The sequence below is a fragment of the Thamnophis sirtalis genome, unplaced genomic scaffold (genome assembly GCF_051295495.1).
Source record: "Thamnophis sirtalis isolate CommonGarterSnake01/CBP01778 unplaced genomic scaffold, rThaSir2_p1.2 scaffold_3, whole genome shotgun sequence".
Lineage (NCBI taxonomy): Eukaryota > Metazoa > Chordata > Lepidosauria > Squamata > Natricidae > Thamnophis > Thamnophis sirtalis.
Genome location: NW_028261383.1, coordinates 48,016,024 through 48,043,014, shown reverse-complemented (window position 1 = coordinate 48,043,014; position 26,991 = coordinate 48,016,024). Strand labels below are relative to the sequence as shown.

At 37.5% G+C, this 26,991-nt stretch overlaps 1 protein-coding gene across 5 annotated transcripts in view; it reads right to left on the bottom strand.

The window, feature by feature from the left end:
* Positions 1 to 26,991, bottom strand: part of MITF (melanocyte inducing transcription factor) — a 171,571-nt gene that overhangs the window by 58,724 nt on the left and 85,856 nt on the right. For 3 of the 5 annotated variants that reach the window (XM_087708873.1, XM_087708869.1, XM_087708871.1), the window contains exon 2: positions 10,038 to 10,284. In XM_087708873.1, coding sequence (XP_087564999.1) covers positions 10,038 to 10,284 — 247 coding nt within the window. The remainder of the gene's footprint in view (positions 1 to 10,037; positions 10,285 to 26,991) is intronic. The other 2 variants (XM_087708870.1, XM_087708872.1) reach the window with 1 other exon arrangement.

The following is a 26,991-nucleotide window of genomic DNA, read 5'->3' as shown; positions in this document are numbered from 1 at the left end:
GCCCCTATTTCATCAGAATTTATTTTGTAGGCAAAGCATTGTTTCCCACAGCTGTAGAGTTACCTCCATGCTGCATCATGATTAAATTTGCAAGCCTCCTTCACAGGAATGCCAGTTGTCTGCTGGCCTATGTTAGAGGAATAATCTGGGGTTCCAACTCGAGCCATGATTGTGCAAGAATAAATAAAAATGAAATCCAGACAGCTGTAAGGAAAGGACAAATATTTATTCCTCAAAGGAAAGAGCTTTGCTTTGGGGGCAGCTGCAGACAAAATGGAGTACAGAGACACTATTTTACAGGGGAGCTTATTCTGGGTACGGAAGTGTGTACGTGCTGATTCTAGGGTGATACTTGAAGGCTTTGGGTTTGTACATGTCATCTATGATGTTCATTCTTGTCAATATGCAGTTCTGCTGGGAGACAATGTAAATTAAATCTAGTTGTGTTTACAGACCTTCTCCTTTGATATGTAGATTAGGTCTGGGTAATTTATTTGGGAGTTTAAGGAAGTTTGAGGAAAATATTCCCCCTCCCCTATCCACTATTGTTCGTTAATTAACTTAGTTTCAGCTTGACTGTCAACTAGTGGAGAAACTGATTCTCAGCCCATTGTGGATTTTATTCATGTTTAAGGGAAGATCAAGACAGTATGAAGAATAAAATATATTTTGAGTTATAATTCCCACATCTATGTAACCTGAGGGGCCCCTGAAAGTGTTGGCTACCAAAATAGCTATAAAAGAGTTAGCTGTACTGAAAATGGTTGGCCGGGGAATTCTAGGAGTTGAAGTTCACCCATCTTACAGCTACCAAGGTTAAAAAACAGAACAGAAATAGATTTGTTCTCCAAAGTTTTTGCAGACACCTAAAATTAGAGATGCATAATAGTAAGATAGAGGAATTATGAAGAGAAAAACCCAGGCCAAGCAGGGGAATCCATAGAAGCATGCTGCTTTTGACAGAATGACAAAAGAAATGTTTTATGCTTTATGTTTGATTGTAACATCACAATGCATATATCCCAAAACCCCAAAGAGATTGGGATTTGCATTGCAATCCCATAAAGTAGCTGATATAATAAAATGTAATCCAGAATCTCAGAAGATAGGGGCTCTTTCCCAGAGGGCAAAGAGATAGCATGCTTGGAGTATCTGGAGGACAAGGAGAGAGCAAGTCAAACCCTCCCAATTAACAGAGTGTATCTGTAATTATTGCAGATATTTTTTTTAGTCTGGCAAGATTCTGTTTGTAGATGACCAACAATAAAGGAACTATTCAGAAGTAACTCTGTGTGTTGTTCTTTGGCCTGACAGCTTTTGTCCTTTTGCCTGTCTGTGAACTGATCTTAAGCAAGATTTTTCATCAGAAGACACTAGTACAGATTCAGATAAGGTCTGTTCCAGTGATGGCTAACCTTTTTGTCATTGCAAGCCAAAAGTGCCCGCACCCACAGCCATAATGCAATACATGTACACCTCCCCCCGCTGTGCATACGCACTGCCCCCCCTCACCCAGTTTTGGTTTCCAGGTTGGTGTAGGAGGCTTTCCAGGCCCATAATGCGGCATGGGGGGGCTTGTGCAGCACCCCCCATCCCCGTTTTGGGCCTGGAAGGCCTCCTGAACTGACCTGGAAGCCAAAACGGGGCACAGGGGTGCTGCGTGAGGCTCCTAAATGCAATGCAAGTGCCCCCGTGCATGCGCCCCACTCCTGCACATGGGCACACGTGTTGCCCCCGTGTGCCTCGCCCTATGCATCTGCGGCAGAGACCCAAAGACCAGCTGGCCAGCGGGAAGCACACAAACATACACAGTGGAGCTAGGCTGGACGACAGCTGGCGGGCCCACAGAGAGGCCTATGCGTATTACCAGGGGCACATGTGCCATAGGTTTGTCATCACGGGTCTATTCACTCCAATCAAAATCTTTCATTCTGATCACTTTCAACTGTGTCAGGGGAGTGAAAGAGGACATTCTTAAACATTAATTTAACTTTTCTATATTCCATTCTGTAATTAGGGAAATAAAAATTATCCAGAGAAACCTATTGAATAAATTTTTCCTTGCACTCCTTGATTGAAAAGAAAATTATTAATTGCTTCTCAATTTCTCTACCCCCAAATTGAATCAGCTCACATCACAGATAAACCAGAATGAACTCACGTTAAAATCTGCACATTATTTGTAGTTCAATTCATAACTAAAAAGCCCCCCCCCCACGAACAAATGCACATGAAAATGCATATATTGGGTAAGTACACACAAAAGTACATTGCTTTAGAGTAAAATATTGTGCAATCAGTTTATTATTAGCTACCTTCATTACTGAAGGAACTGCAAAAACGCAAGGGAAAAATATACAAATGTAGAAAATATTTTTTATTTTATTTTTTAATTTATCGCATTTTTATCCCGCATTTTCACCTTTTATGGTGGGGTGGCAGTGGTGGTCGAATTAACAAAGTAGGAATTGTTCATCTGTATTAACATTTTTCATGATATTTTTTTCATCAAATGCACGTCTTTACTTGCAATACAATCCTACCCTTGATAACTATATTTAGAACTGCACCCTTGATTATGTGCTTGTATGAGCATGTGTCTATTTATTGGGTTCTCAATGCACTTACTATTAAACAGTATAGCTTATAAACCTCCTTAAATGTTAGTGAAATCTATTGGAAAATTAAAACAGATAAACTATAGTTTCAAATTGGAGAAGAAAAACAGATAGAGAATAGATGTATCTATTTTTTTCCCTACTCCTTTGCTGGTTGCAGAATACTATTTTCTATAAATCCGCTAGTTGGCACAGCACAGCCTCATTAACATACCTTCTCATAATCCTTGCATCTCTTTTTTTAAAATGATGGTAAGGAATCTACACTTACAGGCTTACATTCTTGGCATGATATTATTACCTCTATAACTGGGATCAAGACAGGTTGTACTTCCAAACACTCATAAGGCAGAGAGAGAAATTAATTTGCTTCCTGATGTGAGTTAAGGGAACTCACAAATCCTTCTACTAATCTTCTGCCTTTCAAAACAGAACAGTGATTTAAAAAAATATCCAGAGATAATAACCAGGGATATTCTGGCATAGGATTCAGAACTGGGGCCCTTTTCTCCTTTCCCTCTATATTTACAAAATGCACTTCATAGAATGTATGATTTATATTTTTGCTAAATATCAATGTTCCAATGCATGTTTATTTGAAATACCATGCAAAATCTGCCCTGCAACACATATAGGACAAACGAACAGGAGAATAAATGAACACAGAACACAAGAACGCAGTAAGAAAAAAAGAAAAAACTTCCTCCCTTTTCCAGCACCTTAAAGCTACAGGACATGAAATTAATTTTGAAGGAACCAGGCTAATCTCCAAAACAGAACACTTCAACAAGAGAATAATTATGGAAGCTATCGAAATAGAGAAACATCCCCACAACATGAATAAATGTGACGATACCCCCCGCCTACCAAACATCTGGAAACCAGCCCTAGTCAACAAACGAGCCCCACCCACCACCCAGGCCGTTACAACACGAAACAACAATATACACACAGCCAGCACCAATCAGCACCAATCTACCAATCATGATACAACCACACAACCAATCACTCCACTTACTGAAACAAAGCCAGCACTCCACACGCCTCCACCAAGATTTATAGAAAGACGGCAGCTCCGATCACACTTTAAGCCCAAAACCCAGCCTGAAGATAGCGAGTGAGACCTCGCTGAAACGTTGCCAAGACAATCTCAATCTTACACGGGAAAAAACCTGAATACTAGAGAGAGAAAAATGGAATAATCCATATAATGCCCATTCTGTTCTACAAAAGCATGATAATATGACATAAATGTGACAATGAATATTTAGCTGTCAAATAGACCATCAAAAGTAATAACAAGTATGTAACAAATAATTAGGGAAAGTGTTTATATGAAACATTTTTCATTGTGACTTGTCCAATCTACATCAAAATATTTTCGAACTAATCTTTCCTTGGGATTGCAACATGATTCCTTCTTTTCTTTCATTTGCTATCACACTTCACAAATATAACTTAATGGTTTACAAAAAAAATAATAATCATGTGGCTTTGTTCTTCCTCTCTGGTTGCCATTTTCCCAACTGCTTTCATTGCTATCCAGAGAATACTTTGAATTTTAGGAACAGCTTCCAGGTATACTTAAGGGGCCAAAGGAGAAACAAGGCAGGAACATTCCTATGTATGTATGGGTCACTAATCTCAATTCTTTTGCTTTAAGGCTATGATCCCATTTTTGAGGCTTTTTCACACATCAATTAATCCAGCCCCTACACTGCATTTTCTCCACAATTCTCCCGATTCAATGACTGTTTAAGACTGTTATTCTGTTTTTCATACAAGGTCACAGGGAAAATGCACATTACAAAAATTATTTTCTTTTAAAAAATACACATAAAAATATTTGCAGTGGTTTACACACCCAGAGGTATGTGCTAAAGTCATGAATATTCAGCAGAGCATCACAGAATTCTGCCAATTCTAACTTTTGCCAAAGGCATGTTCTTCCGTTCCACAACTTTTCCCTTTCCACAGATTCCATAGATAATCCAGGTCATAGGGTATTACAGGAGAAAAGTGGGAATTTATGAAAGAATGATGTAGGCAAGCCAAAAGGAGAATGCAAAATTGAGCCCTTCAAATATCTCTACTACATCAGGAGGATACTTCAGAGTTCCATTTCAAAAATAAATCTTGTAATTAATTAGAACCAGAACCGCACTCATAGAACCAGTAGGAAAAGAAGTAAAAATAATTCCTTTTAAAAAGATTTATATCCCACCTTTCTTATGGCCAGAGGTGGTATTCAGCTGGTTAGGACCTGTTCTTGTGAACTGGTAGCGGAAATTTTGAGTAGTTCAGAGAACTGGCAAATAACATCTCTGGCTGGCCCGCCCTCCTACCCACACCGTTCTCTGTCCTATATTACCTTGTTTTTTAGCTCAGCTGATTTACTCAGCTCACCAGCGCTGACACCGAGGGCGGTCTTTGAGTGCTGCGCGTGCGCATGAAGCACGCTTTAAGCACGCTCTCATAGAACCAGTAGGAAAATATTTGGAATCCCAAATCTTCAGCTTATGTCTTTCACTCATTCCTCCAATTCCCCCCCCCCCCAATAATACTGATAGTTCTTATGAGATAGACTGGGCTGAGAGAGAATGATTGAACCAAAAGCACCTAGTAAGGTTCCATGACTGACAGTGAATTCATTCCCAATCCAACACCTTAAATACTGCATTACCTGTACTAAAATAAGGAGCAGAATCTTGTTGTCAACAAGCCTTCCAATTCACAGACTTAGTAGTCTATGCATAATTTTATATAATATATTTATGTGTGTATGTGTCTATATACATTTATTATGTGCGCATGCGCACACACACATAGACACACACACAGACACACACACACAGACACACACACACAGACACACTGCCATGCTCAAAGAAGCCAAATTGAGAAAGATTTCACTTGCATCATGTCCAGCAAAAGTAAACTTCCACATTTTTTGTTATAAGATTTGTATGTGAACTGAAATGAAAGAAGTTGTTCTATAGAAGCAGATACATCACATAAGCTGTTTTATACTAAAACATATCTTTGGTCAAGTCAAAGTGATAGTGATTAAAAGTACATCATATAAAAAGGATACAAGGACAGACATCAGAGGTAGATTAATATGTTCCATTGCAGCCCAGACTTTAAAAAATTAATATAATAATTTATTAAAATATTAATGGTCTGTGATGATAGGCCTGTCTGGGCCTCTCTCTGGCAGCCCCTTAAATATTGGAACACTGCTATCATGTCTCTCCTGGTCCTTCTCTACAGTAGACTGGCCATGCCCAGTTCCTGTAACCGTTCTTCATATGTTTTAGTCTCTAATCCCCTAATCATCCTGGTTGCTCTTCTCTGCACTTTTTCTAGAGCCTCAACATCTTTCTTATGGTCTATATCCAGACCAAAACTGGATGCAGTATTCCAGATGTGGTCTTACCAAGGCTCTATAGAGTGGTATTAATACCTCACTTGATCTTGATTGTATCCCTCTGTTAATGCAATTTAGAATTGCATTGGCTTTTTTGGCTGCCGCTGCACACTGCTGGCTCATATTTCGCTGATTATCCACTAAGACTCCAAGATCCCTCTCACAGTTACTGCTATTAAGCCTGGTTTCACCCAATCTGTATTTCATTTTGTTAGCTAGGAACCAGTGTTCAAGTCTGTCAAGATCCATCTGGATCTTGAGCCTATCATCTAGGGCCTTAGCTATTCCTGCCAGTTTAGTATCATTCCCACATGTGGTACATTCCCTTTCTATTCCCTCATCTAAGTCGTTTATGAAGATATTGAAGAGTACTGGGCCTAAGACAAAATCTTGTGGTACCTCACTGCTTACTTCCCTCTATGTAGACATTGACCCATTAAGGACTACTCATTGGGTACAGTTTGTCAGCCAGTTATGAATCCATCCACTTTTTTCTAGCTTAGCAAGAAGTAGGTTGTGGTCTACTTTGTAGAATGCCTTGCTGAAGTCTAAGTATATTATGTTCACAGTGTTTTGTTGGTCTACTAATTTAGTCACTATGTTGAAAAATGAAATAAAATTGGTTTGGCATGATCTGTTTTTAACTTAACACTGAATTGGGCAGGGGGAAAGGAAGATTATATCAAACTTGCTTAATATAGTCATAATATCCACTTACATTTGTATTCTTTCTTCCATATTTTGCACTAACTGAAATTTTCACAGAAATGAGCCTCTGACGCATTATCATTTCCATGAAATCTCAGATTCATTAACTTATCACAACCTGACAACCCCCCCCCCCCCAAGAGTTATCCTTCTCCAATGAGAAGCAGATCATTCTCCTTTTCATCTTGTACTAGAGAAGCTGTTGATGGCCTTTTGTTTAAAAAAAAAAAAAACTGGAGTAGAGGTTTATCCATTGCAACTGATGATAGTTATTTTATAAAAGTTAAATGGCTTGTGGACTGCCGCAGATACAGTCAGATGCAGCCAGTGCAAGACAACTTAGGGATCATAGCAAAACTGATATTCTTTCCTACATCAGATGCAGCTTTCTCATTCATGGTAGGCAAAGCAAAACCAATTTTTGCATACCAAAAAATTTAAAGTAATTTTGTTTAATAAGGCTTTGGTTTATCAAAAAAGGTGATTCTGAACCTTCTAATGCTTTGAGAAATTTTATAATTGTTTTTAGTAGTTATTACTCCTCTGAGTGATTCCTTGTTACAGGAAGCAGGAAAGATATACATAAATCTAAGTGTACACACAACACATACAATGAAAAAGTCGAGTGATTAAATAAAATATCAGACTATTGTCTAAATAGCAGACTTACACTTTGAGAGATGTCTATGCAGATTTTCAGTCATCCAGGTCATGGTTGTCTCAAAAGTGCTTTTTCAACAGGGAACTGGACTTTGTTTTTACTCTTGAATATGTTTCGCTTCTTATCCAAGAAGTGAAACGTCTTCAAGGAAAAAGAAGAAAGCCCAATTGCCTCTTGAAAAAGCACCTTTACGTTGCACTTTTGAGAAATAGTTGAAAGGCAAATAATAAACGCTTGGGTCAAATTTAGCAATATTGGTTGCATTTTCCAAATTTTAATGTTGTAGGCAAAATAGTTTTAGAAAGACAACATCAATATGCTATTGTTCACATTACAACCAAGTACCCATATTTGACCAAACCTATCATAGATAGAGACGAAGGCTGTAGGGTTTCCATGCCAATGTCTGTCTAGGGTTATTCTCAGTCATTCAGGTCATAGTTGTTCCAAATATGATTTTTCAAAAGGTACCTGGACTTTGTTTTTTCTCTTGAATATGTTTCTCTTCTCATCCACGAAGTGAACTGAAGCAGAACATAAAATGTTTATTGTATGAGAATCGAAATCAAGATAAAAAAAACCCAACTCCAGTTGCTTTTGGAAGAAGCACCTTCAGAACAACCACAGCAATAATTGTCTCTGCATATATGCCAATGTACATAGATGTTTATTTTGATCAAGAGGAAATAATAACTAGCCCAAACATATGGCTAGATATGAGAGCTATGCTTGAGTACTCCTTAATATTAATGTCAATTGTGCTTCTCAGTTTGTATAAGAATTAAGTTCTTATGTTAGGAACCAGGATATTTCTTCAGAGTTCCCTGTTTTAAAATGAGGTCTTGCTTAATTTAGAATCGCAGCACTGTTTTACATAAAGGTTTGCCAGGACTACATAATTCTGTCTCCATTATTCCATCCACATTTAAGACAAAACTACATCATATTATCCATGTTCCATAACTTTTCATAATTTCCTTCCTTTGCTCTATGAGTTATAGGGTCTTCTTGATTTTACTTACAACATTTCATTTGGACCTAGTATGTTAGTCATTTTTTAAGATTCAGCACAGCAACTGAAAACTCAATTCCAACCAACTCTTGACCGACATTAGGAACTGTGGTGGCACAATGGTTAGAATAGGGTATTGCAGGCTAACTCTGCCCACTGCCAGGAATTCGATCCTGACTAGCTCAAGATTGACTCAGACTTCCATCTTTCCAAGTTTGATAAAATGAGGACCCAGATTGTTGGGGGTAATATGCTGATTTTGCAAATAATTCAGACAGTGCTGTAAAACACCACGGGATACTATATAAGTGCTATTGCTACTGTTGTATCACAAAAAACATTAGCATTTTTTTAAATTTTGCAAACCACATCAATGAGGAAATAGATGAAAAATCTAGGACCCCAGGCAACACACAGCTCCCCCCTTTTTTTAATAGCTCCCAGACACCTATTTGACTATGACTGTTGAAACCTGATAGCGTAGTTTTCTGCCATTTTGTTACGAAAACATACGACAACTGAAGCAAATCCTAAAATTGGCATTCCATAGTTTAAAAGACAAGGAACCTAACTCAGTTTTCTGGCACCCATCAGATTTCTAGTTGGGAAATTCTGAGGATTGTACCTCAGTAAAGCTGAAGTTCACCAGACTGAGGAAAGCTTGGCTAAATCCTTTTTTCATCTTAAGATTTAAGATTTCATTTTAAAAACGCTGTTTTACCCTATGGTTTAACTACCATCAAAATTGTACTTTGAAATGGAGGAACACAGCTCGGTTTACAATGACGTTAGCTCCAGAACAAAAAAGTAAAGACAACATTGTTTGTGTATGTTGTAGGTAAAACATGACAAAAGGTTGGAAATGGCAGTTTCCGTTTGAATTTTGGGATTACCTTTGTTAGTGTCAAATGCGTTGTTTAAGAAATGTTATTGGCTTAATTCAGTTTCTATGAAGAGAAGACGTCTGACATTCTGTCTACAGTAGAAACAACTTCCCTAACTATTAGGAAGTTGAAGAAGGAATAGAATGGTCCCAAAAAGAAGTAAAATAAATTGAGCAAAACAGGATTACTAATGGTTTACAGCAAAGGCCTATATTAAAGATTAAATATTTCTCAAACAATCCTTTGTGTGGGAACTCTATTAGTTTTTGAAAAAAGCTATTGGTGGGTATATGCACACACATACATGTGTGTACATGTATATATACATAGATGCACACATACTTATACAGTAACAAAAAAAGATGATTCCACCAAAGTTAAAGAATTTGCAAACTATTTTGTTGATTGTTTTAATTGTCTAAAATAAGAGATCAGTTTTCAAGATGGTGAGCGTGTTTCACATCCATTGGGCAAATGGGGAAGCAAGGGATATTTCTGGAGGGGCAAAATTCACTTACAAAAAACACACAGCTCCATCCCTTGCCTAGTCGAATGAACTTTTCCTTGGGAAAGTTGCAACACAGATGCACAGGGAGAGCAAAAGTGATAAGAAGATTTTTTTTTTAACTCCGTCATTACTGCACGAAACAATTTTGAAAAGCTTTGCACTAATGGAAACAAACTTCCACCGCCTTCTCAAATCCGAGCCCACCCAGTCGCCTACCTTCAGGACTTCCATTGGCACCTGAGTCACAGGAGGAAGGCTGGCGGGGAGGCTGACGTTGATGGCAGGTGTCTGACTCACAGCCCCTCTCTGCTGCATGAACTGAGCTGCCTGCTGCTTCTGTCGCTGCTCTCGGCGTTCTTGTTCCTGCATTTGCTCACGCATGAGCTGCTGTCGTAGCAAAATCCGTGATGTCATATTGGAGGAGCTTAGCGGAGGCTTGGAAGCTCCAGGGTGCTCCAAACTGCTGAGGGAAACACCAGAGAACACTCATCACTGCTCAGTAAAGTATTAGCTGGAGTTGAAAGAGTCGGGCTTCAGGATGGGATCATTGCATGGACTAGGAAATAGGCAAAAACTTTTGCAAGGGTAGAAAAATGCATGTCAGGGGTGTGAATCTACAGATTGCTGGGCTTGATCCCTGTTTAACACAAAAAGGCTCAGCTACATTCTGGTCTTCTCAGACTCACTTAACTCTTGTAATTTTTACATTTTTTTTATATTTATACTTATTCTCACGTTTATATTTCTATTGCACTGTAAGCCGCCCAGAGTCACTTTGACTAGCGACATGAGTGGCATATAAATTTGATCAATAGACTTATATAATGATCAGCACCCCAGTGCTTATACTGCACTGCTTTGCTAATTCAGAAAAGGAGAAAGATGTCTTTGACCGCTCTACTCTTTCAGTCAGAATTCTCTTATTCCATTTTTTCTTTTTGGAGAGTTTGTCCCGATTTTTTTTGAATGCATACTGGCCCAGTAATCATACTGAAAATGGAATGGCATACATGCCCATTCAATAACAGACTCCTTGGAGCGATGTATTATTAGATTGATATTCTGCCTTTATTTTTCACAACTCAAGGTGGTGCACCTAATCCTTCTGCCTCCTACTTTTCCCACAACAAAGGGATCTGGGCTGAGGGACAGTGACTGTTTCAAAGTCAGCCAAGCAGCTTACATACTAAGAGAGGACGTGAATTCAAAGGTCTAGCTTAATGGGAATTTTCTACTCCAGCTCAATTCTTAAGTAAAGAATTGCTATAACAACACAGGAATGCTGTACAAATAGTCCTCGACTTACGACCACAATTGAGCCCAACCTTTCTGTTGTTAAGTGAATCTTGCCCCATTTTACAACCTTGCTTGCCACAGTTGTTAAGCGAATAATTGCAGTTGTTACATTCGTTACACAGTTGTTAAGTGACTCTGACTTCCCCACTGATTTTGCTCGTCAAAAGATTACAAAAGTTGATCACACAACCCCAGGATACGGCAACCATCATAAATCCGAATCAATTGCCAAGCTTGATCAGAATTTTGATCACGTGACCATGGCGATACTACAATGGTCGTAAATGGGAAAAACAGCCGCAGGTCACTTTTTAAAGTGCCGTTGTAACTGTGGATGGCCACTAAATGAATTGCTCTAAGTCAAGGACTACCTGTTCAGGCAAAATTACTGCCTGAACATTTTGTGAGAAAACTGGTGAATGCCTAAGTAGTGCAGCTTTGTCTGGACAATCTCCTGCAGAATTTTGTTTCAGATCCTGCGCTTATTACAATGATAGGGTCAAAGTTTTGTCAAGATAAACAAGAAGTGATTTTTTTCCCCTCAAGCATTTAAAAGTTATTTGTGAAACAGGCACATCAATCGCTATTGGTGACTGCTAATTTACTGTTACCATGTTTTCCCGAAAATAAAACCTATCCCAAAAGTAAATCCTAGCTTGATTTTTACATGTGCACCCAATATTTAAGCCCTACCACCCAAAAATAAGCCCTAATTAAGCCCTAATAAGCCCTAACACTCCAGGGCACACATGTAAAAATTGTTAGGGTCAGGATGGGTGGGTAGAGTTACCCTACTACTTACCTTCAGACAGTTGCAACCAGGCCTTGCACACCTCAGCCCATTTTTTCTGCAGCTGGCAAGGCTTTCCTGAAGGCTTCTGTAGCCCATAATATAGCTCCGGATCGGTCTGGAGCTCTATCATCAGCTGCAGAGGCCTTCAAGAAAGTTTTATCAGTCAAAAAAGAAGGCCAGGGGCGGTGCACAAAAGTGAGATTAATAAGTCCCCCCTCCCAAAAAATATAAGATCTGGTGCCCTTTTTGTGGTAAAACAAATATAAGACAGGGTCTTATTTTTGGGGAAACACAGGTATGTAAATTGAAACAATTTAATGTTCATGAAAATACAATCAGTGAAGTTAGTTAGAAGCTGTGAGTAGAAGAAAATGGGGTGACTCTTTTATGTAATTTTTTTTAAATTTTTAAACATATTAGTGTTTAAGACAGAAATTTTAAATAAAGGATTGGGCTAAAGAGTCACATGGGATGGGATAGGACGGGATAGGATAGGGCAGGGTAGGGTAGGGTAGGGCAGGGCAGGGCAGGGCAGGGCAGGGTAGGATAGGACAGCACAGCACAGCACAGCACAGCACAGCACAGCACAGCACAGCACAGCACAAAATAGATAGTAGCTATGTAGTTACTTTAGGAACATTATAAATAGAAATGTGAATTATGTAATTCATTTTTACTGTTCTTTCTTACTGAAAATTCCACTGAAATAATAATAAACAAGCAACAATATTGTTGCAACATCGATTTAAGCAAGGATTGCGGTCTCAATAAAGATTTTCATGAGTTTAATGTACATTTCAAACAGAAGCAATGCAAGGAAGTAAAAACTGTAGCAAATTTATCAATCTCACAAAACGCATGCACACACAAGCGTGCCTGCGCGCGCGCACACACATTTGACTGGAAGAAAATGAGAGGGCAGGAAGCTTATTTCTTATAATCTTCTTCAGAATGCTTATTACCTGAAACCAGTGGTTCATTTGGCATTTCAATAATCCAGACTTTGAAAGGTGCACATTTTTGGATATTTCCCAACCCCCAACTGCCAAATGGATCAAATCCAGATTTTTCAGACCACTAACAATTTATTCCCTTGCATTTTCCCCCTCTCCTCCCGTCCTTCCAACAGAGGTGAGATGGGGATGGAGAACGATGATTGTGTTACTATTCCAAGCCTGTCAGGTTGCAACATTCCCAAGGAGAATGATCCGTTTGATAAACTACGAGAAAAACCTTTGTGGTAAACCTATGCATCTGTGGAATAATCGGACTAATTAGCTGTTCAAGAGAAGTCACCGGCGGCGATGCTCAGGCAGAAATGGGAGAATTTTCAATTAATAGTGAAGAATTCTCACACCCTACAAAGTATCACAGGGTCAACTTAACATTTTAGATGGGAATGTTTGTCTTGTTATTCAGCTATTGAACAGCTATTGAATAACATGAGTTATAAAATCCTGCAAAAAAAAACTAACCCCACTTTCGTTTTTATCCCTGCTTAAAACACAGAGACTGGGCCAGAGAGATAACTCAACCAGCATGGAATCAAACTGAACATACATTGTGGAGATGTACTTAACTAGCATATAATAAAGATTTCAATGCTTCACTGAAATAGGCTTCTAAAAACATATGATTTGAATACTTCTATTAGCAGTATGTATCATTAACACATGTCTGACAAAATAACATCCAATATCAAAGATATCTGGAATTCAAGCAGCTTTAAAAGATGCTGTCTTTGAAGTAAAACCAACAATTCTATTGTATATTAAACAAACAAAAAATGAAAGTATAACATTGGTAACATCTATGACACATGGAATAAAGAATTAGATATCCAATTTTGGAAAATCAATGCATCTAAGATTTAAGAAATAGAAAATCACTCGGGGGGGGGGGGGAAGGACAGGAAAAAAAGGAAAACTTGATTCATGTTTTCCATAAGAAAGTTGTAACTAAGTTGACTGATCTGATTTCTGATATCTGATTTCTCATGCTACTAATGGAAGAAAATTTGAGGGCTATTATATATTACATTACATTTACATTATAGTTTTGGGGAAATTATAATGGTTAAAAATATAAATCTCATACTAATTTCTACTCCCAAAATATGGGATCTTACATTATATAAAGAATTTGGCTCTATCCAGCCTGGATATGGCAGCTGCCAGCAGTTCAATTCTCACTGAGTCCATCCTTCCATCCTTCCGAGGTCAGTAAAATGAGGAGCCAGATTGTTGGGGGCAATATGCTGACTCTGTAAAGCACTGTGAAGTGGTATATGTCTACCACTTTGCTATATAAGGTTTTATAGTGACAACACGTACCTTGAACTGTACCGTGGTAAGAAGTAGAGCTTGCACAAACTTATTGGTAACCTGTGCAGTTTGTGAAACATGTATTAGGGGGTAATATTCTAGCATGCCTATAACTGCATCTACTGTTACATTCTTGACCAGCTGAAGATTCCAAGTGGTCATCAAGAGCAATAAATTACATTGTAGTAATCTACAATCTGAAGTAACCAAGGCATAGGTGATCATGAATAGGACATTTTTGCCCTTCCCAGTCAGCAACAGGTCTAGATGATACAAATGTCTATGGAGATTCTCAGTCATCCAGGTCATGGTTGTCCCAAAGGTGCTTTTTCAAGAGGCAACTGGACTTTCTGGTTTTTCCTTGAAGACATTTCACTTTTCATCCAAGAAGCTTCTTCAACTTCTTCCATCCAGTCAGAGCTGAAGAAGCTTCTTGGAAAGCTCAGCTGCCTCTTGAAAAAGCATATTTGGGACAGTTGATACAAATGAGAAATCTATGTAGAATCATTTCTGACACATCTCAAACTGTGCAGTATTTTTTTTTCTGCATAAGTGCAAACCCATTCACAAGAGATGGAACAAGAGGTAGAAATTCTCTGGATCCAGAGAGAACCTGTATCCATAGTTACTCCAATCTTACCAAGGTAGGGCTTCCTCATCTAGATTCCCCTGCTTTCAAACACTGTGACAGGACTTCAATAGAATGATTTAATTAGACAGTGGTCCAGATAGATGTACTTGTGGGGTACTGATGATACTTCACCCATATTGAAAACAATTTTATCCAGTGTCTTCATGCAGTATTATATCAATATTGTATGGCAGTCTCAGCCTTTCTCCTGACTTTATAGGACAATTAACCTGTGGAAGCGATATAGGTGGTAAACTGATTTAAAAAACTGATGATGATTATCAGTTTTATCCCCAAATGTTAGAATGCCACAAGCCCTCTACACAATACTGACAATTATGTTGTGATCTCACACAAACACCTCCAAACATCGCTTGAAAACTTTATTATATAAACAAATAATGTAACATCATATAAAATAAGTGAGTTATTAGGAATTATCAAAATAATTCATAACCAACACTATCTTATTTACAGTAAAGTCTTTCTAGAATACGTTGGAGGGATTATAATGAAATCTGTATGTTTTCTCATGCATATGGCAATACTATTCATTTACTTATTTTTGCTGGATATTTAGAGAAACTTAGAAAAATTGTATAAGTCCTTCAAAATCAATTAAAGATTATTTAAAGAATGAAAAGAGTAACATACACTTTTCCTTGGAAAGATAAAATTGTACAACACAATAAATTAAATCTATTTTTATTTTTAACCACAAGATTTATTATAGAAAAATATTGGAGAACAAAGCAGCAGGAGAATCTTGAAGAATCTTTTAATTAAGTTAGGCTAGTTCAAATTGTCTTCATTTTTAATTAAGCAACATAATGGTTCCTAAGAGATTTCCTGATCTATATAAATATATTCTTAAACATGTGTGTTTAAAGTGTCTGTACTTTCTTTAAGTTAAAAATGCATTTATATACAGTATTCTCACAAATGACATTTCATTTTATTCCTCTGTGGCTTATTTTATGCAGCTTATTCATTCTTTCCTTTATTTATTTTTAAATCTTGTTTTGTTGATCATTACGTGTCTAAATTAGAAATAATAGCATTAATGAATGAATAGCCACTTCAAAATTCTTCATCCATTAAGGATGAAGTTTTTATCACTTTCCCTCTTCTTTTTAGCTTGAGATGACCTGGCAAGCAAAACAGAAGGTGACTCCCCCCTCCTCCCACCTTGTTTTTTTTAAAAAAAAACGTTTGTGATGAACGGAGAAGGGATTTTTGTTGCTGCTGTATCTACAGTGGTTCAGATCACAGCATTCATTTTGTTTCCCTGTTCTCATCATTTCAACTCAGCAGAAGTGAAGCCAATCGCACGCTGCCTTTGAAATGCTTCTGAGAGTTACAAAACAAAGATGTTAAAGCTTTACATCGCCCTTTTTAATTGTTTCAAAACCATACAAGCATACAAAGGATATCTTATACTATTCACTGATTAAATACACAAAGAAGCATGGGTATTTTACAAAGAGATATTCATATAAATCATAGATCTGAAAGGGACATTAACTGAGCAACTAAATTGATTATAACATGTTCTGCGAATCTTTAGCTGAATTGGAATGATAAGATGGAGTGATACAGAATTTGAAATCAGAAAAACATTTAGGCACACAATGGAAAGCTGCTGATAGGGGGTAAACATTCTATTCATGAAGTGTTCACACTGAAACAGAAGATACCCTGGTTCCATTTTCCAGAAAATACCAAGATCTGAAGCATTCTTAGGCAGGCAACTCAGAGTCACGTCAATTGGGTTCAGACGACATGCTATAATGAATCCTGCACACTTAGACAATATAACTCTGTCCATCTATCTATCACATCTTCCCCTGAATTCAAAGAAATCAGTTAAATGAATGTTAACATCACAGTTATCAGATTGAATTGTTGATTTGCAAACTGCTTAAAAGAAAGTGTTTTTTTTCTATCGACCAAAGTCTCTGGCCTCAGCCATAAAGACTTTTAATGTAGTAACACTTCTGATCCAGAACTTAAACTCTCTTACTAAACCACACAAAACTCTAGGAAAAACACAAGAATCTTCTAAGGATTTGTTGCATTACACTAATGAACAAATCATTAAATTACTTAAAAGGAATATAATCTATTTTCCAAACATTTTCCTTTAAAAGGGCTTAGACTGACTTTTCCTCTTCATTTGTTTTAATTTGGGCATTCCATATTCCAACAATGTAAATGATGGTATAGTCGCCTTGTCTCAATTATGTACATAGAGTGTTATGGCTAATTTCTCAGCTCGTTAATCAGATCTTCCATAAGCAAAATTGGCTTTAGGCAAACCTCTAGAGGAGAACAATTTTTAGGGAGGATGTTTACTCAAAACTTTCTCCCACACTGAAATGCCACATTCCTTATACGCATGTAGAGCAAATTGGCTTTTAAAACGATCTCCATTAAAAACAAAAGAAGGGTTAATCTTTTCAAGAGAGACAATTTTAAAGTTGGGCCATGGATGAGGAAGCAGTTCTTGAAATCAAGAACTAGGCCATCTTTTAGATTAGGCCCATGACTTGAAGGTTCCTCATGCTTTTTTTTCCCCCAAAAAAGTTTTTCTTTAAAAAACCAAAACAAAATAGTTGACAGCATTTGAGTCAATGTATAACTTATTTCCATTTTCCCATCTTCCCATTGTTTTGACTGCAAGAATCTTGCTTAAAAGCCTTCCTGGTCTTGTGTTCTGAAATCACCTTTCTGCCTCTGGTACATACTTCCTTGGAGAAGCCAAGGACTAATTACTGTTCTTCTTAATTTACACTGTTTAGAAACTGCTTGCCATAACAGTCAACCAATCTCTCAGATGACAGAGAACAATGCCCTATGCCAGTGATGGCTAACCTTTTTGTCCTTGCGTGAGAAAAGCGTGCACACATGACAGCGCATGCATGCATGACCACACCCATAATGCAATGCGCCCCGTGTACCCCCATGCTCTCTCCACCCTCCGTGTGTGAGCTCCTGACCCCCCCCCCAGCCCCCATGCATGCGCGGCAGAGACCCAAAAATTAGCTGGCCTGCGGGAGACATGCACACAGGTGCGGTGGAGCTGAGCTGGGGCAACAGTTCATGTGCCCACCGAGAGGGCTCCACGGGCCACCTGTGGCACACGTGCCATAGGTTTGCCATCACGGTCCTATGCAAATACAAGCCAGAGAGGTATTCTGTCTGTGACTTTCTTCATCTGAATAGACTTCCCATCCAAGTCCAGTATGAGGACGAAGAATCTTAAACAGGAAAGTTGAAGTTGTATTGGGACCTGTTTTTCATAACTGTATTTGGGGAGAACTGTATTGGGAAAAATCATTGTAATATCTGCATGCTCTTAGATTGCTCCCTTCCATGTTGATGTTCCCAAAGTTTCATTTGCCTTAATGTTTGCTTAAATCAGAGAATCATAGGGTTGGAGGGAACCTTAGGGGTCTTCTAGTACACATCTCTGCCCTAGGGGACTTGTACAAACCCCTGTCCTTATACCACGGGTGTCAAACTCCATTTCACTGAGGGCCGCATCAGCATTGTGTTTCAGCTCAGGGGTGGGTGTGCATGCCCAGGATGGGCATCGTCAGCTTGACGCCATTTGTGATGGGGGCACCTGTGGTGGCCCAAGAGCGCTGCCAGTGAAAACAGACTCCTGAGCTCCCTTTTTGGTTGCCACGGCCTCCTGCAACCCTCTGCCAGCAAAAACTGAACTTGGGAGGGATGCACATGGCCCTCCAGAGCTCTATTTTTGCTAGCAGAGGCAGAGGTACTCCACTGCATACTTCCATCCATGAAGATGCAGTTCCATTTCCAGTTCTGCGCATTGAGTGCAGTTGGTCAGCCAGTTACAAATCCATCTGGTGGTGATGCTGTCTAACCTACATTCTTCTACTTTATCTAGTAGTAGGTTATGGTCTACCTTATCAAATGCCTTATGAAGTCCAAGTAAACTATATCAACGGCATTCCTCTGGTCCACTAATTTTCTCACATTATCAAAGAATGCAATCAGATTAGTCTGTCATGATCTGTTTTTGACAAAGCCACGTTGGCTTTTGGCTATTACTTTGTTTGCTTCTAGGTATTCGCTAATTCGTTGCTTGATTATCTTTTCCAGTATCTTTCCTCGTACTGAGGTCAGGCTGATAGGTCTGTAGTTTCTTGGATCTGTTTTTTTCCCCTTTTTTGAAGATGGGAACCACATCAGCTTTTTTCCAGTCCTCTGGTAGTTCCCCGATGCTCCAGGATCTCTGAAAGATATAGTTAAGTGATTCTGAGATCTCGTCTGCCAGTTCCTTCAGAACCCTGGGGTGTAATCCATCCAGTCCTGGTGATTTGAACTCATTTAGGATAGACAGGTGCTCACCTACCATTTTCTTCCCTATTTCAACTTGTGTTCCTAATCTGATTTTTGTGGTGCTGTTTTTGATAGGTTGGACTGTTTTATCCCTTTGTGTAAAGACAGATGCAAAACATGAGTTAAATAGTTGTGCTTTCTCTCTGTTGCTTGTCACCCTCTTGCCACTTTCTCCCAGCAATGGACCAATTGTTTCCTTAACCTTTTTCTTGTTTTTAACATGTTGGAAGAAGCTTTTTTTGTTATTTTTTATTTTTGTGGCAAGCCTTTCTTCATTGTGAGCCTTAGCTTTCCTCGCTTAATCTTTACATGCTCGGGCTATTTGCTGATATTCTGCCTTAGTTATGTCCCCCACTTTCCACTTTTTATATTTATCTTTTTTTGTCTTTCAATTTGTTAGAGAGTTCTTTATGCAGCCATGCTGGTTTCTTTTGGGAGCTGTTATTTTTCTTCTTCATTGGTATTGTGCTAGACTGGGCTTTTGTAATCTCATTTTTCAAAATTTTCCCAAGCTTCTTGAGTTGTTTTCCCCCTTGAGGATTCTCCATGCTTTGCAAGGGAGGATGCTATTGTTACTGTAATAGATTTGCCAGTGTTCAACGATGGGGAGGGGGATAATATGTGTTTTTTTTCTTTTTTTAATCCACATTTTTGTTTAGCTTTGTTTTCTCTGTTTAATATTTTATCTTTTGTATTTTGATCTTTTGAATAAAATAAAAATTGTAAAAAAATAAGTAGTTTTTTACACTAACCCTATGTTTTAATTTTCAATTAATATATGTCTAAATGTGTTTCTCTCTAAGAGTCCAATCCTAAAAATTGGTTAAGAAAGAGCTGACTTATGTTGTTTTTAATATGTTAAACCGCAGTACAGCAATGCTTATTGTAGTCACTTCCACTGACCAAAATATTACCGAGGCTTGGAATGTGAAAGGATAAAAAGATTAGTCTGCTATGTGCCTTTCTGTCGTTGTAATATTTTTTAAAAAAATATTCAGTCAATCTAGAGCTAATCTTCAGTCTACTGCTTAAGTTTCCAAAATAATTGCTCCCATTTCATCAAGCAAGTAACAGAAAAATAAGCAGTGGATCAAAAACAAACAAGGTACATATTCATAAAAAAATTACCAGAGATCCCTGATGAAAATATTATTCCTCTCTGCCTGAAAATAATCAGGAATCTGCACTGATTAAGTCAAAATAGTGAAGGCTCTCCTGCTGCTGAAATTTGGGGAAAAATATACTGAAAATAGCTCTTATGGCTACCGGCCTGATGCCTTCAAAAAAGTGTACTGTTGTTCAAAGTAAAGAGTCTATCCAATTTCATTTAACATAAAATGTACATAACTATCTTTATTGACTTCTTTAGAAGTAGAACTTGCCCAGCTCCAAAGTATCTCATCAGTTCACAATTTAAAACCAAAAATATATAAAATAAAGTGTACAGAATAAAATAGTTATTCAAAATATAGAAAAAAAATGTCCAGACAATGAATTATATATAAGAAATGCATCTTAATAACTACCCTACCTCAAGGGAAAATAAATAGTTGTCTGTCAACAACTAACATCTGTTAGATGGGAGAGGGAGAAAAGGAAATTTTAAACATTTATCAAACATCTCCATGTTTTTAAAAATGGAGAATGGTAATAAATACATACAGGTAATTATCATTTAATCACCACAGCTGGGACTAGCATCTCTGTCACTATCATTCTAGGTATGGCCTTTCTAAGGCTTTATAAAGTGGTACTAATAGTTCACATGATTTTGATTCTATATTTTAAGGATTATATTAGCTTTTTTGGCTGCTGTAGCACATTGCTGGCTCATATTTAAGTGATCGTCCACTAGAACTCCAAGATCTCTCTCACAGTTACTGTTTTTGAGTCAGGTTTCGCCTAATCTGTACTTGTATCTTTATTTTTTCCTGCCTTTAAACATCCCTGTGGTGGATGACATAATCAATGACAGACTTATAAAGTGGCATGCTATCAATTTTTTGTCCATTTAAAAAATATTTGAGCAGAAGTTCAAGTAGCAAAATCCTTTTCTTCCCTTTTGTATTTTTTTTCTACACAACTTAGCTGTTCCCAGGCTATTTTTATTCATGACATTTTGTACATGTTTTATCCTAACAAATTTGGATTGTTTAAAAATCACATCTACTTATAAAATATTTTTCACAATTCCTTATCACTCTTGTTATATACTTACATCTCTAAATCGTCTATATGTATGTCTCAGGAATGGAAATCATTTTCTCAGAATTTATTAATTAAATGTAAATCCTCCATTAAGTCCCTAGGTTGTAGTTCAAGCCTTACTTTTCAATATACCTAATGCATAAATATGAATGGAAAATTGCAGGCAGCTTTTTAAAAAATAAATCTCAGATTGCTATTTGTGTATTTTTGAAATGAAAGTGTAATGTCTTTCACCAAATAAAATATTCATATATTATTTGTGATAGCAGAAATGAACAACTAAATTATTGTTTCAACTGATTTTTTTCCATGGTTTACTAAATATTCCAGAACTATAGTCTGTATTAAACTTGTTATTTTAAAACACATGAATAGCAAACCATAATTTAAACACCTGGAACTACATGTGAATTTATCTTGTGCCAACACTAGTGTGTGCTGTTGGACAAAACATTAAATGACTTATAAAATATAATATGGTAAAATATAATAGAGGATTCAAAAAAGCACAGTGATTGAATTTAATTAATGATTCTACATATCATAACAGATCAAACTGCACTTTTCTCATCCAATCTAATACTTCATACTTTACTGAGAATTATCAAGTGATATTGGATTAATAATTCCATTGATTGGCAAGTTTTACAGCTATATTTTTAAAAAAATTGAAAATAATTTTCCTTCCTCTGCCAAGGACCTAACAATAAATATGCTGCATTGTCTTTATATATTTATTGAACGTCATGAACAACTACTATGTTACAAACAGATGCCAAAATCATGGTCTATTTTAATTCCACAGGTTTTGTTTTTGGAAAGTTTGATTCACAGTACAAAAACATCTTGAGCATAAACACTAAAGAAACTAGAAAGCAGTGGAACCGAATATACTCAGCGTTGAACTATGGAGTCCTTGCTACTCTCTGAATTTGCCCTCAAACATTCCATTACCCAACTAGGTAACATTATCAGTGTCTAGATGAGCATTGATAATGTTACTTAGTCCAGTAATGAAACATCTGCAAGGAAACAACTAAGCTCAGAGAGCATAAGGAGTTCATAAATTAGAAAACAATTGTGCTTACCAACTTTCTGTAGCTATATAAAACATTGCATTTTTATTTATTATTTAATTAAATATTTTTTTAAAATACTAAATTAAAATTTTGAAACTATTGATTTACGATCTACACTAGAGTGGTATATTCTAATCTAATGACATTTCAATTTATGTTTAAAAGATCTGTTTTGCCTTTCATGATTTCCTTATGTGTAAAGTTTGTATATGCAACTGGATTTCATGCATTTGTCATAAAATCTATGAAAAATAATTTTCAACATAAATTTCCCAAACATACTATATAAATTCCTCTTATTTCAACATATCCAAATAAATTTGCGATGTTTATGTTCCAATGTATGGAAGACAGTTATTTGCACCAATACTTTTTAAATAGCTGCCAAATTGAAAATCTGGGCACTGGGGCTAAAAGCAAATTATTCCCCTAAAACCAGATAATAAGATTATCAACTTGGCATTACATTTAGTTACATCTGAATCTAATGCATAGTGCTGTGACTGAACACAGTATTCATTCATTCTTAAATTATCTTCATTAACACCAAAGATGAGAAATGAATTCCTTGTAGATTGTAGGATTAGTTTGCTTCACTACTCCCCAATTCTTGTGCTCTGAAATGTTGAGTGATGAAATAAATTAACTACATTGTAGCTGGATGATTTACTTGGGAAGTGAATTAAGGAGAAACACATGCTTTCTTCCACTATTTAAATCCCAGTGATGTGGATTTTGTAAAACGTTTGCTTTACAAGCCATTTACTTCCTTCTGTTGGTAATACTGGACCTCAAAAGAGAATGACACTTATCATATAGCATGTCACAGGGATATTTGTTTGTCCATGATAGGCTGCTTTGATATTAAGATAATCAATTATCTATTAGCTTATTTTTGGTGACCAATTCTACAGTTCTGATTTTACTATGACTGTCTTGATCCGTTTTGCACACATGATTTGGATCTTTTCCCAATATATATATATAACTGTCCTTGATTTTAAAAAAAGTTTCTAATCATTTTTTTCATGCCTACTCTTTGTGATGGTATTCCTTGTCTACTTGACTAACCTCTGCTATTAACTAGAAGCTAATCCAGGAATCACTAGTCTCATTACTAAACTCCATTGTTAAGGCCTAAATTCTTATTTTTCTCTTTCCTGCCCAAATTGTCTCCTTACTCCTAAGGATCTTGAGAATCCTGCACTTATCCCTGAACCCCAATCCTTGCATATCTTGTGACAGGACTTGGCTGATAATCCGTTTTGCATGTTTTAGTGATTGACAGAAAGCACATCATTAGTCTGAGTTTCTGACTTTAAAATTAAAGGCTTTAATAGCCAAATGTGATATTGTTCCCTAAAATGTCCTGATTGGTAGCCATTTTAATAATTTTTTTGTGGACATTATCATTCTAAATTTAGATTTAGTATCTAAACTCAGGCCTGAGGTATTTTATCTAGCCAAAGATTACACTTACAAAAATTGTCAGAACTATAGCTATTACTGATACTCCAATAGGTGTCCAAGATTGTTCCGTCACAAAAATGTTAACTTTGAAAAATGTGAAACAATACAGAATTTCGACTCTTTATTTTAAATCTATATTTATATACAGGTAATCCTTGACTTCAATTAAGCCCAAAATCTCTGCTGCTAAGCAAAACAGTTGTTAAGTGAGTTTTGCTCCATTTTACAAATGTTCTTGCCACAGTTAATTGCAGTTGTTAATTGAATTATTTGGTCATTAAACAAATCTGACTTTGCTTGTCAGAAATCAACTGGAATATTACAAGTGATGATCACATGACCATGGGACAATACATCTGTTATAAATAAATGCCAGCTGCCAAGCATCCAAATGTTGATCATGTGATCAATGGGAATGCTTCAATGGTTGTAAGTATGAAAAATGGTCATGTCACTCTTTTCAATGCCATTATAACTTCGAACTATCACTAAACAAATTGTTGTAAATCAAGGACTACCTGTATCTTTGTACACCATCACAAATCACATAATAGTGCCCAGAGTAGGAAAGGTTGTACCCAAGATCAATTTTCCCCAACTATATCTTGTAATACTGTTGTCAGGCCTGGAAGCCATTGGGCCTTCCGGCCTGCCACATTTAATGCTGTGGGAAAATGGGAGGGGGGATTATATGGAGTATGTGAGATATATAGTCAAAATAACATTCTTTCTCAGAGAGTCAAGGACGTCTTGCCCTTCACCTTGAGTGGTGTGACTGGGAGGCATCTCCAGTTGAGACAGTGCCTGATTAGACCATGTGATGGACATGTGGATGATGGGCAGGGACTTGAACTTTCATTTGGGTGGGGAAAACCTGGAAGCTTTCAGGTGGCAATATGACATCTCTAATAAAATGGAACTTTGAAGAAACTCAAGCCTCGGAGTCTTTTCATTGGGGGGGTGTTACTTGGAACCCTGACAACAGTATGTTAAAATCACTGTTTCTTCTGCACAGCCTTCCACAAGATTAAAAGATGTGAACAACATTGGGAGAGCCAGGTTCAAGCTGGACCTGAACTCCAATAACTGTCTCAGCCCAATTTACCTTAAAGCTGCATTTTCGAGATCAAAATTGGGTGAGCTCCCTACCTCGCCACGAAAGCCATCTTTGCTTTTTGAAAAAGGCAGGCTATAATAAAATATTTTTCTAACATTTCATTCTGTGTTCCAAATATGCTGGATCATTTTCCACATCGTCACCTCATCAACATGGCTTCAACACCATCGAGTTATGCTGCTGAAATGATGCAAGACATTTTCCAATGTATCTGAAGATAGCTGAATTTCAGAAGCCGGCGACAGGATTCTCTTGAACCAATTTGGCCAATGAGTTCACGTGCCCATGTACATATATTCAGATGGTGTTCGAGATTCAGATTCGCAAAATGCCACCCACAAGATCCTGGGTGGGTGTGGGTGTGAAAAATTAAACCACCCTGTACCCCGCTTAGTATTTTTCCATTCCATGCCTATATTTTCTCAAGCCACTCAGCCGCAGTGTTTCTGTTAATCTAATGAGAGGCTCTCTCGTGGCCCAAGAACATTCACTAAATAATTATTAAGCTCTGGAGGTAGAGGGTGGTGATTCCCCCCCTCCATTTTGCCTGAGTTGAAGTTCAGTAAAATGCTTTAAGTTGATTGGCCTGAATGCTTAATTCGCTCACAGGGACACAAAGCTTGGTTGGAAATCTTTTACCAGGTAATGAAGTAGATATGCAACAGCCCAGCTTAAAAAAAAAAAAGGACATTCTATAGAAGACTTAATGGTTAGTACAGCCCTGGAAAGTCCTAGAGGCAAATCAGGTTCATAGTCACCGGTCTGAAACCTCCACTAAATACTAAATATTCTTTTTAGAGTTGCTATGTAGAAACTCCTTTATCCTTGAGTTTTTTTCCCCTTTGTGCAAAAAAACCAACTCAGAGTGTAGTCTTGGGTGCAAAATTAATGGCAAGCCATATTTCAGATTCCTCCACCCTTTGGATTCTTCTAAATTAGGTGTAAGGTTGCTTTGATTAACACATTTTATTATTTAAATTATTAACATTTTTCGTGAAGTTTGTTGGAAAAACTACAAGTAGTCCTCATCATCCAACCACAAAATTGTTAAGTGCGACATGTGTTAAGTGAGTTTATCCCCATTTTACGGCTTGGCTTGCTGCAGTTGTTAAGTGAATCAATGCAGTTGATAAGTTAGTAACGCAAGGTGTTTAGTACAATACAATACAATAGCAGAGTTGGAAGGGACCTTGGAGGTCTTCTAGTCCAACCCCCTACCTAGGCAGGAAACCCTATACAGTTTCAGACAAATGGCTATCCAACATCTTCTTAAAGATTTCCAGTGTTGGGGCATTCACAACTTCTGGAGGCAAGCTGTTCCACTGATTAATTGTTCTAACTGTCAGGAAATTTCTCCTCAGTTCTAAGTTGCTTCTGTCCTTGATTAGTTTCCACCCATTGCTTCTTGTTCTACCCTCAGGTGCCTTGGAGAATAGTTTGACTCCCTCTTCTTTGTGGCAACCCCTGAGATATTGGAACACCGCTATCATGTCTCCCCTAGTGCTTCTTTCTATTAAACTAGACATATCCAGTTCCTGCAACCGTTCTTCATATGTTTTAGCTTCCAGTCTGTGAATCTGGTTTCCCTATGGACTGTGCTTGTCAGAAGGTCGCAAAAGGGGATCGCATGACCTTGGGGGACACAGCAATAGTCATACATATGAACCAATTGCCAGGCAAATCTGAATTTTGATCACAGGGTGAGGGAGTTTCTGCAAAGGTTGTCATTGTGAAAAAATGGTTGCATTTTCCAGTGCATTCATAACTTCGAACAGTCACTTACCGAACTGTTGTAAATCAAGGACTAGAATTTCTGTTGCTAAGCTAAGGCAGTTCGTTAAGAGTCATCCCCGATTTTGCAACCTTTTTTGCCACAATGGC